The sequence below is a fragment of the Protopterus annectens genome, chromosome 2.part0, assembly GCF_019279795.1.
Source record: "Protopterus annectens isolate FY-2018-M chromosome 2.part0, PAN1.0, whole genome shotgun sequence".
NCBI lineage: Eukaryota > Metazoa > Chordata > Ceratodontiformes > Protopteridae > Protopterus > Protopterus annectens.
In genome coordinates this window covers 1803759878-1803775033 of record NC_056728.1, presented here as the reverse complement: position 1 = coordinate 1803775033, position 15156 = coordinate 1803759878, and the positions used below count along the sequence as shown (strand labels likewise).

Sequence of the window (15156 nt, the reverse complement as noted above, 5' to 3'; positions counted from 1 at the left end):
TTGTTTTTCTTATGTATGTTTTATTAGCAGTTTGAATTGCCTACCTATTTGGGGGCACCTGACATCTGGGGCAAGAAAAACTGATGAAAATGGCGTCGGCTGCATCTTGTATACCCCTGTCACACTGACGTCAGGGAGGAGGCAATAGCAACCGATGCCGGACTAAGACTTTGGAACTCGGGCGACTGGGGAACCGCCTGACGACAGGATAACCCAAGTGTAATGACTGCAGCAGTGTATACACTCTAACATCTGCATTTATGGTAGGTACAAAACTGTACTTTTCCCCTTTCCAGCAGCGTCACAGGTTTTATCCCAGGGCTGTATTTAGTTTCCTTTCCAGTCGTGCAAGTTCCCCTTAGAGGTTGAGTAGGGTGTCTAATGGAGCTGACAGCTAATGCCGAAGTTGTAGGATACAGCCAGGGATATTAAAGTCCCATGGAGACTGTATTTTTTGCCTTTGAGAGGGCATTAAGGACCTGCTCCCTGGTGATGAGGGAAGGGGGGGGGCAGGTGCTGGGAATGTCCTGGTTTACTGATGGGAGGGACAGGGTGGTGAAGTTTTCACTGATCCAGTCAGCCAGCAGGTTGGCTAAATCTATAGAGTTTGTGTATGTGGTGGTATTGACCACCAGTTCAGAGCAGATTTGGGTGTTGCCTTTGAGAGTGCAGACAAGTGTTAAGAAGGCCTTGTGATTCTCCTTAGTGGATGTGGCCAATTTTGACTAACTTAGCCTTAGAGGATTTCACCATTGACCTTATTTATTTGGTCAGACAAAGGAGAGATTGCTTCCAACTTGGCACCTTCTACTTCTTGGTCCTGCACAGCAATTTTTTACTTTTATTATAGTTTATTGCTGCTCCACCAGATAGCTTTACTCCTCCTTGAGGAAGATGATTTGGTCCTGTCAGGTATTGCTGTGTCCATACAGCTATGTAGGTGCTCATATAGTTTTTTTGGTGTAGGATTTGACATTAGTGCAAGTTACATCTGAAGGGACAGTGGTTGTGAAGCTGCTTATACCTTCTCTGAGGAGGTTGTCAGCTTTGGAAATACTTTTTCATTTCACCCTGACAAGGGGTGTGGTGGGGTCAGGGGAGATGGTGAATTCAAATGTGATTGCTTCATGGTCTGATTATTACCAAGAAGGATGACACTGTGTAGGGGTGCTACAGTGGCCACCCATGTTGGTTAGGACCAGATAGAGGATATTTTCAGATATTTTTACCTTTCGTAGGGGTGTTGACCAGCTAATCCAATGCATTGGCGAAGTTGAGCAGTCTCTGGGTGTTAATGTTTGGGCTAGAATAGGTCTTCCATTCTGTAGCAGGTAGTTAGTCTACCAGTGTCAGGGTAGAGGGCTGAACCTTGATGGATTCAATTAAGTCCAGATAGGTGGAGTGGGTGTCCTGAGACATGACTGGGAGTTTGTAGCGGTCTATGATTTGAATAGGTGTTTTGTCAACAGTTAACTGCACTTGGAGCGTCTCTTGTGCGTCATACCGTTGACCAGCCTGGAGACGTGTATGTCTTTGATAAATATTGAAACTCCACCTCCTTTGGCTTTGTAGCCCTCCATTTGGGGTCTGAAAGTATGGTAGGATGAGTAACCTGGTAAGGCTTGGGTGCTGTTCACAGCTTTGAACCAGGTTTCAGTGACTGCACAAATGACAGCATTCTCTAGGGCAAGGAATGCTTGCAATGAGTGCATTTTCATGCCAAGAGTCCTACTCTTTAGCAGCATGACCTTTAAATTTCATTTAGAAGAATTTTTCATGTTGGTAATTTTGTGCTCATGAATTAGCCTAAAAAAGGCACCGTGGGAGAGAGGCAAGAGCCTTTGCTAGAAGCCTAGGCTGTTTGCGAAGCGTAAAATATTGTTCATTTAACCATTCATCTCTTGGGTCCCTCACCTTTCTGATGACCTTTTCTTTCCAGATTACCAGCCTCCCTTCCAACCACTTAGAGTAGTCCTTCTATAGAGTCCTAATACTTCTATCTCATTCATTTGTGTACTGCAGCTGGCACTCTAGCAAACTACATATCTTCCTGTTTATACTGTCCTCTACCTTGCTCATTGTCTTGCCCCCCGCAGCCTTCAAGCGTTTTACTAGATAATTCATTCAAAATGTTCATTTTCTGTGCCTCTCAGACTTTGCACAATATTTATAGCAGTTACATGTTGCCTAAAATCTGGCCTGTGCCATCTTCCATCTGTCCTGAGCGAAAAGTCTGTTCACAAACCTTCTTCTCTTAATTTTCCACACAGACTTGTCAGACTAGTTGTGTATCTTTTGTAATCTTAATTATAGGTCTGATTTGTATATGCTGCCTAAAATAAAATACACACAAGTATCACTGTGCGAGCTATTTCTGGTCTAGCCCCATGTGTAGCAAATCTACCTGTCCACGTGTCTTAACATTTTCCCTATACTTTACGTCTGCCCTGTTCTGGTCTCTTGTCAGCTACCATTCTGTAAAATTGAATCCCCAAGCACTACTCCCTTTCAGGGGATATAAAACATCTCTAAGTTCCATTTGAAATCACCACTGATGGTGCCCGGAAGTTATGTGAGAAAAGCCAACAACATAACCTCAGCAGCGTTGATTGGAACCAATACAAATGTGGATGTTCATTGTGTTACCCTGCTGCAGTCCTCACACTTGGGTTATCCTGCCCTCGGTCGGTCCCGCAGTCTGCCGGAATTCCAAAGTCTTGGTCGGGCGTTGGTTGCTGTCGCTTCTTCCCTGACGTTAGTGCTCCAGGGGTATATATAATGCATCCAACGCCATTTTCTTAAGTCTTTCTTGCCGCGCAGTGCCAGAAGCAGTTCGCAAGTGCCGGTCAGCTGACTCCTGAGATTTTCGAAGTCGAATTTCAGATCAGAAGTCTTCAATAAAGCTAAGTACCCCATTGGGGAAACTTTTCTCGCCTCAGACCGATGTCAGAAAAAGTTAATAATTGTATTTCTTGTGGGAAGCAAATACCTCATAAGGATTTTCATTCTTACTGCATACCTTGCTTAGGCCCAGACCACGACGTCACTGGTTGTCTATTTTGTGCTAGGTTTAATAAGCGTACTATAAAAAGACTGTGATTTCGCACAACACTCCTTCAGTAGAAAATTTAACTACACAATGCCGTCGGAGCAACCGGCGTGCACAAAAAACGCAAGGATAAGGACAGGCAGCCTAGACCCAAGCCAGACTCCGAGGCCTTGGCTGGTCCGGTCTCCGGTCTTCAGTGAGGCTCTGATGCAGCCCTTGACTACCGCAGATTTGGAACCAGAGACCGCTTCGGAGCCTTTGGCGGAAAGTGCTAGGCCGACGCAGCCATTTTCTTTAGCCCATACAGACGACTCTGCAGAAAGATGTCGGTGCTGCAGAAACACCTTCGGTTTCTGAAGGCGTCTTCAGACAGACTACGCCCACTATAAAAACGTATCCTAAGCTTAAGACTCCTATTAAACCTAAAAAGACTGCACTTCAGTCTCCAGGTAAAGGCCCCATGCCTAAGAAACAGATGCCTAAAATGGCTGACTATTTGATCTCTTTAATCAGGGGTTCCCAATCCCCACCCGACAAAAGCCTAGACAAGAGGAGGATTATGCTTCCTCTGATCAAGTGTCTATCTCCTCGGGCTCCACTGAGGACCAAGATTACTCCTTCTCCCCTTATGAAGATTCTGATGCTGAGGATTCTATTCCCTCAGCTTCTCCTGAAGACCACTCCTTTGGGGAAACTTTACACACTATGAGGGAACATTTTCACTGGGACGGTCAGGACTACTCTGACTCTAAGAAAAGGCTCCGAGAGTTTCTTTTACTCCCACAGCACAGACCACTTGCCATCCCCCCAGTTTTAGACATTGTGGATGATGTTTACTTAGAATCTAGTTTGAACCCAGATTCTCTGCCTCCTGCTCCAGCCAAACCTGACAGATACTATAGAGTGCTTGATTCCCACAAATGCCTTTATAAAAGCCCTTTTGCTGATGCAGAGACCATCTCCCAGGGTCCCAAAGGGGCTAAGGCTTCTATGGCAAAAAATCCTGTACCCTCTGTAAGGGACTCCAGAGCACTGGACAGGTGAGGGGAAAAAGGTTTACACCTCAGCCACTCTAGCTATGAGAGTTCTAAATTGCCAATTTCACATGCTAAAATATCAGCAATTTCTAATGTCTCAGTTAAAACAAAAAATGGCCACACTCCCTCAACAGTCCGAATTGAAAGAAATGCAGGATCTGTTGCATGCAACTGAACAGGTGGGCAAACATACTTTACAATGTGGGTTTGATTCTTTGGAGGCTTCCTGCAGAGCAGCTGTACTGGGTCTGTTATATGTAGGCATGCTTGGTTAAAGGAACAAAAACTCTGCCTGATCATGTTAAAGCAAAGCTTCTAGATGCTCCCTTACAGCAGGATGTTCTTTTTGGAGCTAAAGCAGAAGTCGTATTAAAGAAAATGGAGGATAAAGCAAAATCTATGCAGACAGTCAAAGATTTTCTACAGGTACAGCACCCTCGCTTCAGCAGAAATTGGCCAACAAAAAATTGGTCCTTTCCAGCTACTGACAGTCCACAGAGGGGTAAATAGACGTCCAAGAGGCAGAGGACAACCACACGCCCAATACAAACCTCGACAATGGGGCACTGTAACACAGAAGGGAGGAGAACACCGGTCCCAAACTACCAGAAGGCAAACTCAATGACTTGCTCCTCATCTGGGCAAGCAACACTTTCTTGGCAGCCCCCTTGGGAGGAAAACTCGCACTTTTTTCAGACAACTGGCACATTGTCACAAAGGACAAATGGGTCCTAGACATAATATCACGAGGATACAGATTCCATTTTCACACCTTGCCAATGAAAAGAGGAATGCCAAACCTGCCACAATCAATGGGCAGAGGCACAAAAAGAAATTACAGCTCTCATGGACATGAGCCATTCAACTGGTACCTACTCGAGAGCAAGGCCAAGGATTTTACTCAAGACTCTTTCTACTCCCCAGAAAGGACAATGCCTGGTGAACAATTCTGGACCTTTCAGTTCTAAACACCTTACAAGTACCCAAATTCAAGATGCTAACACTACAGCAGCAGCTTCCTATTTTGGGCAAGAAAGCATGGCTAGTAACGCTGGACCTCAAGGAGGCATACCTGCATGTCCCTATCAGTACCTCTGTTTCATTGCAGGTTCAACCCATTACCAATTCTCTGCACTGCCCTTTGGCTTATTTACTGTGCCCAGGGTCTTCACAAAATGCCTGGCACCAGTAATTGCATACTGCAGACTGAGGAATTCAAATATATCCATATCTGGACGACTGCCTCATCCAAGCAGAAAGCAAGGACTTTCTCTTACATCTGGCTTTTGTAAAACATCTAAGTTGCCTGGGGTATACAGTAAATGAAAAGAAATCAAAACTAGTACCCTCACAAAATGACATTCCTGGGTGTCAGCTTGAATACAACGTCCCAGAAGGCTTATCTGACGCCAGACAAACAACTACAACTGACTCATTATTTCAAAACAATGGCAACAAAGACCCAACTACCTGCAAGAAAAATTCTGCAGGCCTTGGGCTTCATGGCATTTTGCATACTACTAATACCATTTGCAAAGCTGCATATGAGGAAATTACAGTGGTACCTAACAAGCGTATGGTCTCAACACAGCCACAGCTTGGACACAATGATCTCATTCCCTGCCTACAACAGGAGTTTCTATGGTGGTCACAGGCATGTCACCTCAAGGGTCAGCCTTTCACATTGCCCCCAGCCAGGCAAACTATGACGACAAATGCATAGGACTACGCCTGGGGGGCACACATGGCAGGACAGTGCGTTCAAGGTGTATGGACTGAAGATCAAAGGAATTTGCACATCAATCAAAAAGAGATGCTAGCTGTACAGAATGCTCGGACAGCCTTCAAGAACCTATTACATCCAGGACAACTTACAATAAGGACGGACAACACCACAGTAATGTGGTACATAAACAAGGGGGTACACACTCCTACCCTCTATGCAGGCAAGCAATGACCTTGTGGAACACAGCTCTGGCTTACCAAGTTCAGCTACAAGCCCAGTTCCTGCCAGGAAAAAAGAACACATTGGCAGACGACCTCAGCAGAAATATCATGGATCCCCACGAGTGGAAACTGGATCCACAAGTATTTTCAATGATAACTCAAAAATGGGGCCTTCCAGACATAGACCTGTTTGCCAGTCCTCAAAACTATCAACTAACAAAATTTTATACAAGGACACTTCACCATCAAGCTTGGAAAGTGGACTCACTCTCATTCAGTTGGAAAAACCTGACAGTATATGCCTTCCCTCCATTGCCTCTCCTCACAAAGGTGCTTCTGAAAGTCAGAAAGGCGAGACCATGACTGATGCTCCTAGCCCCAGTCTGGCCACGCCAGCACTGGTACCCACTATTGAGGAATATGGCCCAGGGCCCACTTTGGATTTTACCACATTTGCCCATTTGCTCTCATAGCAAAACAATCAGAGTCTTCACAGCCAGCTCAAAACCTTAAGTCTGGCTGCATGGCAAATCAGCAAAGCATCCAGTCAGCTCCTCTTTCCCAAGCAGTTACGGATGTTATTCTGGAAGCTAGGAGGCCCAGCACCAGGAAGGCCTACTCGGACAAATGGAAAAGGTTTTGCGACTGGAACCAAGCTAAAGGCCAAAACACACTTCAACCTCAGATTCTACAGTATTTAGCTGAGATGTTGCACAAAGGACTTTCTTTTTCTTCCATTAAAATCCATGCATCAGCTATTTCAGTCCACTACAACACGGATCCACCCTTATTTTCACATCCACTTCCAAGGCAGTTCCTCGGAGGGGCAAAAAACATTAGGCCCCCCAGGAGAGCACCTACACCAACATGGGACCTCAATTTTGTTCTGGAAAAACTCTCTTTGAACCAGCTTTCTTTGCAGATCTACAGTTTCTATCATGGAAGACTGCCCTGCTGGTAGCAATAACTTCAGCTAAAAGAGTCTCAGGGCTGCAGGCACTAATGGCAGTGGAACCTTTCCTCATTTTCCATCGAGACAGTTTCCCTACGAACTAATCCTTCCTTCATGCCTAAGGTGGTTTCCAGTGTGGCTTTAAATCAAACCATCCACTTACCCACCTTCTTCCCAAATCCACAGAACAAAGGAGAAAGACTCCTGCATTCCTTGGACATTCACAGGCAACTTCGTTACTACTTGGATAAAACTAAGGTTTTCAGAAAATATGACCAGCTCTTTGTATCCTATGCTACAGCTTCACAAGGGAAGGCTATATCAAAACAAACCATTTCCAAATGGATAGGACATTGCATTCGTTTTTGCTATACCCATCATGGAAAACTAGTTCCTGCTACCATTAAGGCCCCACTCTCCCAGGGCAACAGCTACATCTACAGCCTTCCTCAGGGGGGTTCCAACCAAGGAGATTTTGGAAGCTGCAACTTGGAGTTCAGTACACACCTTTACCAAACACCATCACTTGCCACTTTACTCTAAGACTAGAGCTGGCTTCGCCACTGCAGTTCTGCAGGGCCTTCTAGCCTCCTCTAACCCTCTGACTCCTCCACCCATCCTTAGCTTTGGGATTCTACCCAAGTGTGATGACTGCAGCAGGGTAACACGATGAACATAGTACAGTTTTGTACCTACCATAAATGTAGATGTTGGAGTGTACACCCTGCTGCAGTCAAGGTTACCCTTCCTCCATCCCCCCTGATCTAACTGGCTATATCTCTACTATACCTTCCTGATGTATTTGCTTATAGCTGGAGGGATTTTGTGTTTGTGCTAAAATTTCTTAATTTGGTACTAATTACTGACCACCTTTTTGGAGGCACCTGACATCTGGGGCAAGAAAAACTGAAGAAAATGGCGTTGGTTGCATTATATTTACCCCTGACGCACTGACGTCAGGGAAAAAGCGACAGCAACCGATGTCGGACCAAGACTTTGGAATTCCGGCCGACTGCGGGACCGCCTGACTCAGGATAACCCAAGTGTGATGACTGCAGCAGGGTGTACACTCAAACATCTGCATTTATGGTAGGTACAAAACTGTACTTTTCTGAAGTCTTGTTTTGAAGGGGCCTTTCAGTTGGGCATCATGTGTCCCTCCACTTGCTTAGATTGCCATCATGCAGGACAAGTGATCAAGGATATTTCTATCAGAAGCCATACAGATCCGCTTTTAGACCAAGCTTCTGCCACTTTTCCCCTTTCCGGATGTCTGTCTGTCAGAAGGGTGCTGCCAGAATAGGATAGGGGTCATAATCTTCTGAGATCTCTTCATGGCATTTTTTTTTTTTTTTTTTTAAGAACATGAGATCTTGATTTTCTTGAGATTCTTTTTATGTTTAAAGAAAGCAAAGGCTCTCAAGCTCATCCTAGGTATTGGAGGTCTAAACAAGTTCATTTTAAAAGTAACCTTATCGATTGTCATGATTGTCAGCTATTTCATGTCTATCAAAGGAGACTGCCTGTGCTGTTTGGACCTCTAGCATTTATTTGCCCATCAGAATTGCCAAAAAGTCCAAGAACATTCTGTGCTTTAGTGACTCATTTGTAGTGTTAGGCACTGCAATTTGATATCGGCACAGCTCCCAAGGTGTCCATCGAATGCATGTCTGCTCTGTGATAGCTCAACAAATGCTGCCAGGAGCCAAAATATTTTATTTGGTTGAATGCCTTTTAGCAGCTCTCAATACAGATGGCATTAATTGAAGCTAAAGCTTCCTTGCTCTCTCTAATGCTTTTTTAAAGTCATCATTTGAGGTAGACAGATTAATAGAAAACAAATCAAGTTAACCTTTTTCATTTGCATGTAGTGTACATTGCAAATGTTGTCTTTCTTTAGAACTGTCATTCAGTTCAACATTACATAAATTGTTCAGTTCCTGACTTCCCTTAAACCGAATTCCTCTCCCTAAGCATTTCTTTTTTCAGTCGTTACTTTGTATTTTTTAACCTCTGATATATACCCTACAAAATTATTCCTTTGTTGTATAATTTTCTGTTCTAGATTCAACTAAAAACTCTGCCAGTTTTGGTATTCTCTTCAGTGTCCCCACATGTCCTTGGGTTGCATAACATAAACCTTTTTAATCCACAATCTTAAATACTTCATCATATGTTTCCATAAATGAGTTTTGCTGAACCAGTTTGCTTTAATGGTATTCATTAAATTAGCATAATGCAGCCCCTTGTACTTTTTACAACTCTCACCAGTGACATTTCTTTGTCATTTTATATCTATGCTAATTACAATGCAGATGATATGTATTTAAATGGTTGTACAAATATTTTATTAGATGCTGTAGTGGGTGGTGGTGGTCGCAAGCAAGACTATAGCACTGGAGTTGGGATAGTATTTTTATAGACAGGAGCAGCAGTAGAAGACTGACAGCAGTCTTGTCCACGGGGCTTTGTTTAAAAATTAGGCTAGAAGACCAGTATTGGTCATCAGAAGCCCATTTGTTTTAGTACAGTGTTGGGAGTGTTTCCATCTGAAGTCTTCATGGTGCATACCATCATTCAACTACGTTTTGTTGCATAGTTTCTCATATTCATAAGTGACCCACTTTCTCTGCCACCCCCCCCAAGCCTGTAATCCCCATTATGTAATTGATTGCACAAGGCAGAAGATGTAAAATGGATGGTGATTATCTTCTGACTGTATGCAGGCTGGCTGTTTGTCTTTTCGGCTTTTCCCAGTTAGGGGTCGCCACAGCGGAACTCCGGTCCGCTAATGATTGGCAGTAGATTTTTTTTATGGTGCCGAGTTGCCAGCCCAATGCCCAACCTTCAGCGAAGGCACGCCCATTCACACACATCTTTCGGAGGCCACTCGTCCCTGGGGAAGGGCATGCAGACCACACAGAAGGCACTCCAGCCGTGAATCGGACAGGAGAACCTCTTGCTGTGAGGCAACAACGCTACCACTGTATCACCACGGCTTCAACTGTATGCAGGCTGGTAGTGGTTTAATTCTTACACTGTTGTTTCTGGCTTGTAGCTTTTCACATTAAAGTCTTTGACTTATTTTGACTGTCAAGAGTGGAAAGTGGATCTCAAGTCATGTTCATTAGAACTAGTATTACCAGGTACTGTCTGTTTTCAGTGGCTGCTGTAAAGCTTCAACATAATCTTAGGTTGTGTCTGAAAAGCACTTTTTGTGGCACAGTGAATTAGCCCAGAAGCAGGAGGACTGCTCTTCTGATAGCAGGAGGAAACAGTCTGTATGTATAAGGAACCTTTAAGACTTTGCTCTTTTAATTCACCCCACCTCCCATTTTGGAAGTACAGTTCATGTTTGCTACACCATGCTCACTGTCGGCAATGGGAAATACTAAGCCTTTCATACTGTGTACTTTTAAGTCTTCTAATTTCTGCTAGAGGTCATGGTAGGTGTATCAGTCTTAATTTCTTTTCAATATCAGGAGAACATTTGAAAGGCCCACAACTTCCTCCTTCATTTGCCATGTGATACTTCAGTATTTTTTTCCAACTCTGAATACAGCTAGTACAGAAATTTGCTGACCTTGTTTGACATCTGGCTCGTTCTCGTTTGGGAATGCAGGTCCTTTGTCTTTCTGTGCAGTCATGTGTTAGTGTGAGAAGGTTGAATTTCCCCTCCGAAGTGTAATATTTTGAAATTGCAAAAATAGTTTTTTTCTTTTGTAGTGGCTGAAAGTGTTTTAGCATGTTAAGGAGAGTTTTTAGAAAAGAGCTACTCTTGCAAGTGATTTTCCTGCTGTGGAAAATGATTTTCTATTCCTTAACCTCTGGAAGATGTGCTTCTTGGTTAAGTGACTGGTAGGAATTGTAGCTACAGTTAGGTCATTTTTATTTTATCTTCTTTCAATTTCTTTATTGCTTAAGAATTGAAAGCAAAATGCACTTTTTTAATGTTCAGAGTTTGCCAGTACTTGAAATTAATGAAGGTGGTTGCTGATTTATTTTGTTACTTTATAGGTTTTAATAAAGCCTACCAATCATTGCGCATAGTCAACTTGTGTATTTCTGTTTTAGGTGTTGCACACCAGTGTTATCATGGATTTATCAAAGCTGTTCAAGAAGGGAATATCCAGTGGGAGAGTAGGACATACCCTTATCCAGGAACTCCAATCACACAACGCTTCTCCCATAGTAAGTGCTGCATTTGGAAATCTGTATTTGCCATTTAGGAAATGCTCATCATGATGGAGATGTCTGAGCCTCGGTAGGTAATAGAGTGGTGTGGACAGTGAGCCATTGGAATGGCCATTTAAATGAAAGCAAAAGATGTTTTTTTTATTTTTTAAACATTGTTGTGTGCATTTGTTTGAGTTTTAATGGAAGCTTCTACTCTCCCCTGCCTCTGTTCTCTCTGGCTTTAGAAGCTTCTCCTGATGTGTTAAACACTCTGTGGTCATACCCTGTGCAGCAAACTCACCCAACAAAATAGCTTGTGAAAGCGTATAAATCTGCTTCAGTTACCTGCCTGAAGCAGCTCCAAAAACAAACTAAAAAGCACAACATGCTAAACTGTAGGTGTTCCTTGTATTGCAATTTATCCACAATCTGAATTTGTTTTTAAAACTGTCTACTTTTAAAGTAAACTGCTCCTTATTGAAAGTATTACTACAGGGCAGATGAGCATACACACAGGTTTGTTTTTTTTCTGGCTGTAGTAACTTACGTTGGCTACCAGGCAGCAACACAATGCCAGCAGTCTACCACATTCCTTGCTGTTTTAACTAATAGTACTAGTAGCTTTTAGTTTAATGTTTTTAACTCTCAGTAGTTCCAGTATATGTAGGTTTAATGTTGCCAGCCACACTCTAAAATGCTGTTTAACCCCTAGTACTACTTCTGTTCCCTTTGACTCCTGATTTTAAATTTATATCTGCAACATTTCCATCTCTGGCTTGCTGTCATTCCTTCTTCAGCTCTGATTTTCACAGTTGATTCCTTTCTAATTGTTTCAGTGCTGTTTCACACTGCTGACCTGACCCTGTCAGTACCGGTTCCAACCAGCTAGGCCACTGTGATATTCATCTCCAGTCTTTATTCCATCCCCTCACCCAGTTTTTCACTGCATTTTCTTTCCAACCCATCCCCTAGACTAACTTTGCCTTCCTTCCTGTGGTGCCATCTTTTACCTCTCTGAACCACTCTAATCCTTTCCCTATACCACTGCTAGAATATCCCTTGCCCCTTCCATACTTTTGTCTGAACTTACCTTACACTCCACTGATTTGTTTTTCACTGTTGACCTTGATTCTTCTTTTCTTTTGCTGTACCCACTCTGTTTGCCCTCTGGGCTCACTCTGCTCCCCTATCCCCAAATCCTACCCACCCCCGGTACCCCTATACTTATACTTAGCTAGCGGCTTCCACCATCCAATCCAAACTACCCATGATACCCCCAGAATCTCCTCCCACAGTTCACCCGTTATAGTAAGTCTACCTTTCAGAGTTTACTGCCCAACACAACTTATCCTGATAAACTACTAAACAATTAACCTAAACCATAATCTCTTACTCTAACTCCACAACCTAACTCACCCCTACTTCTATTCTAACCAACATCATGACCCTCAAATCTGTATCCCTACTTACTCAAATAATGCTTCTAATTACCTAAATTATATCACCCAACCTACTAATGCAAACCACTCCCCCCATTTCACAGCACTACCCAATCCTCTACAAGGTACACATCTACAGTTACTCTTATATCTCCCAGTTTCTACCCCCTCAACACTAGCATGCTCTTCCCCTATAAACTCCTACCTAACTCTAAAAACATTTCCCAACTACACTAGTCTAATGTCCACAAAACTCTCTACCTGTATACTACACCCCAAACAAACCAAATACCTCATCCGTCATCTTATCTCTATCCTCCTGTCTGGGGACATCCACCCATACCCAAGCCCCTCTACCACACTGCATCCAACCCCCCAAGCAACAGGCAAACCCCTCCACTTCTCAGTTCTAAATGCTCAGAGCCTGTGTAACAAAATTCCAAACCTTCATGCCTGGCTTCTACATAACCAGCCCAATATTCTCTCCATCTCAGAAACCTAGCTTAAGCCCCATATACAATATTCTGAAATAACTCTTCCCAACTACTGCATGTTAAGGAATGACAGAGCACAAAAAAGGGAGGTGGTGTAGCACTCCTTTAGTCAGCATCCCTCTTAGTCACCCCCTATAACAAACCCTTACCCACATTTGGCAAGGCAGAAATAATACCACCCCTACGCCACCTAAACAAGTATAAACTCATATTTGTTCTTTTTCCATATCCCCCCCCCCCAGCAACAATATCTCATCCCTTGAAGGTATTTTGTCCTGGGTCTTGACCAACATTACTCATGAAACTATAATCCTGGGGGACATGGAACATAAACTGGGCCATAATCCAATCTCCCACTAACTCACTCAATTTTAACTTGTATAACTTTACACAACTAATCAATTCCACTACCAGGCCTTCCAAAAACTCCATCACTTGGAACTATAGTAGACTGGATTCTAGTATCCCATCCTCACTATCTCTAATAGCGGTATTCTCCCACACCCACTAGCTCACCAGTTCCCCACTTTTAGCCACCGTCTCCCCTCTTCTAAACAACTAACTCACACCTATATTTCCACTCGTTGTCTAAAGAACTTCAATGCTGAAACCTTTTCAAATGCACTAAAAGGCACAAACTGGTACCCATTAAAAACTCTTTCCCTAGATAATGCTCTATCCTACTTTAACTCTACTTTCACAAACCTGCTCAACTCCTTTGCCCTTCTAAAAACAAAATGTTTAAAAAATAACCCTGTACCCTGGTTAACCAAAAACACCTTGGCTGCTATGCGACTCTGTAACAAAACATGGACACATTACCATAAAAATAAAACCACTATTGCCCTAAACTAATATAAAACACTACAAAATAGTCAAAAAATGTTTTACCTTAGACCACAAAGCCTATTTCTCCATTCTCCAAACCAACCACGCCACCAATCCTAAACTATTTTGAAAAGGAATCTCATCTTTCCTCAACCCAGGAAAAAAAGAAAACCCTTGCCCCAACCCAGATACGTCTGACATGGACTTGGACCACCCAGTTTAGCTCTTTCTTCATAGTCCATAAGCAAGCTAACATCATCCTTCACCAATAACTGTACAACCCCTCCTCAGGATGCTCCCATCCCTTCCTCCCCTAGCATCCCTTGCCCCCCCCACCTCCATCTTTCTCTCAGTCCCAGCTCTATATCCACTCTTAATAAAAAAAAAAAAAAAAAAACTTCTCCTAAAATTAAAACCTTGTTCCAGTGCCCCTGATGAAATTCCATACTACTTCGTATAAGTAACTGCAGAAGCCATTGCTCTCCTTATCAGCGTACTAATTAATCGGTCTATCTCAGAAAGCCAGGTCCCTCTTCTTTGGAAGAAGGCCTTTATTATTCCTCTCCATAAAGGTGGCAATAATAATGACATCCCAAACATTCACCCTACAGCCATCCTGTGCCGTATTTCTAAGATTTCTACTTCTTGAAAAGTGTGTACACAAACAGCTCTTACCCTACCTCATCAATAGTCCGCTTCTTACCACCACACAACATGGCTTTAGACCCCAGGTCAGAGTACCTCCACTGCCCTCCTGTCCTTCCTAGAAACAATCAACAAAGCCCGCGACTCTGGCCACTTTGTATCCACTCTTTTTCTTGACCTCTCTAAGGCATTTGACACCATTTCCCACAACCTCCTCCTCCTTGCAAAACTCTCTAAACTTAACCTATCCCCTTCCTCTACCCAGTGGTTCTCAAGCTATCTCACAAACAGGCAACAAGCAGTTAAATGGAAAAAGCTACCTCACCCTTCCTTAATATATCCACAGGTGTCCCCAGGGTTCCATTTTAGGCTCTTACTTTTCAACATATTCATAAATGATTTCTTCCAGGCCATTCCTAACTCCAGTCTCATCTAATATGCAGATGATGGTACTATAATCTGTATATACATATACATATATATATATATATATATATATATATATATATATATATATATATATATATATATATGTGTATACATATAGACACACACACATATATATATATCTATATCTATACATATATAA

The 15156-nt window shown here is 42.9% G+C and overlaps 1 protein-coding gene across 1 annotated transcript in view; it reads left to right on the top strand.

Moving 5' to 3' along the window:
- The window catches only part of FBXO42 (F-box protein 42), a gene marked incomplete in the record, with an annotated part of 1591641 nt that overhangs the window by 397410 nt on the left and 1179075 nt on the right, over window positions 1-15156 (top strand). The window contains 1 exon segment of the mRNA XM_044061846.1: window positions 11060-11176. Within this exon segment, the coding sequence (XP_043917781.1) occupies window positions 11060-11176 (117 nt within the window).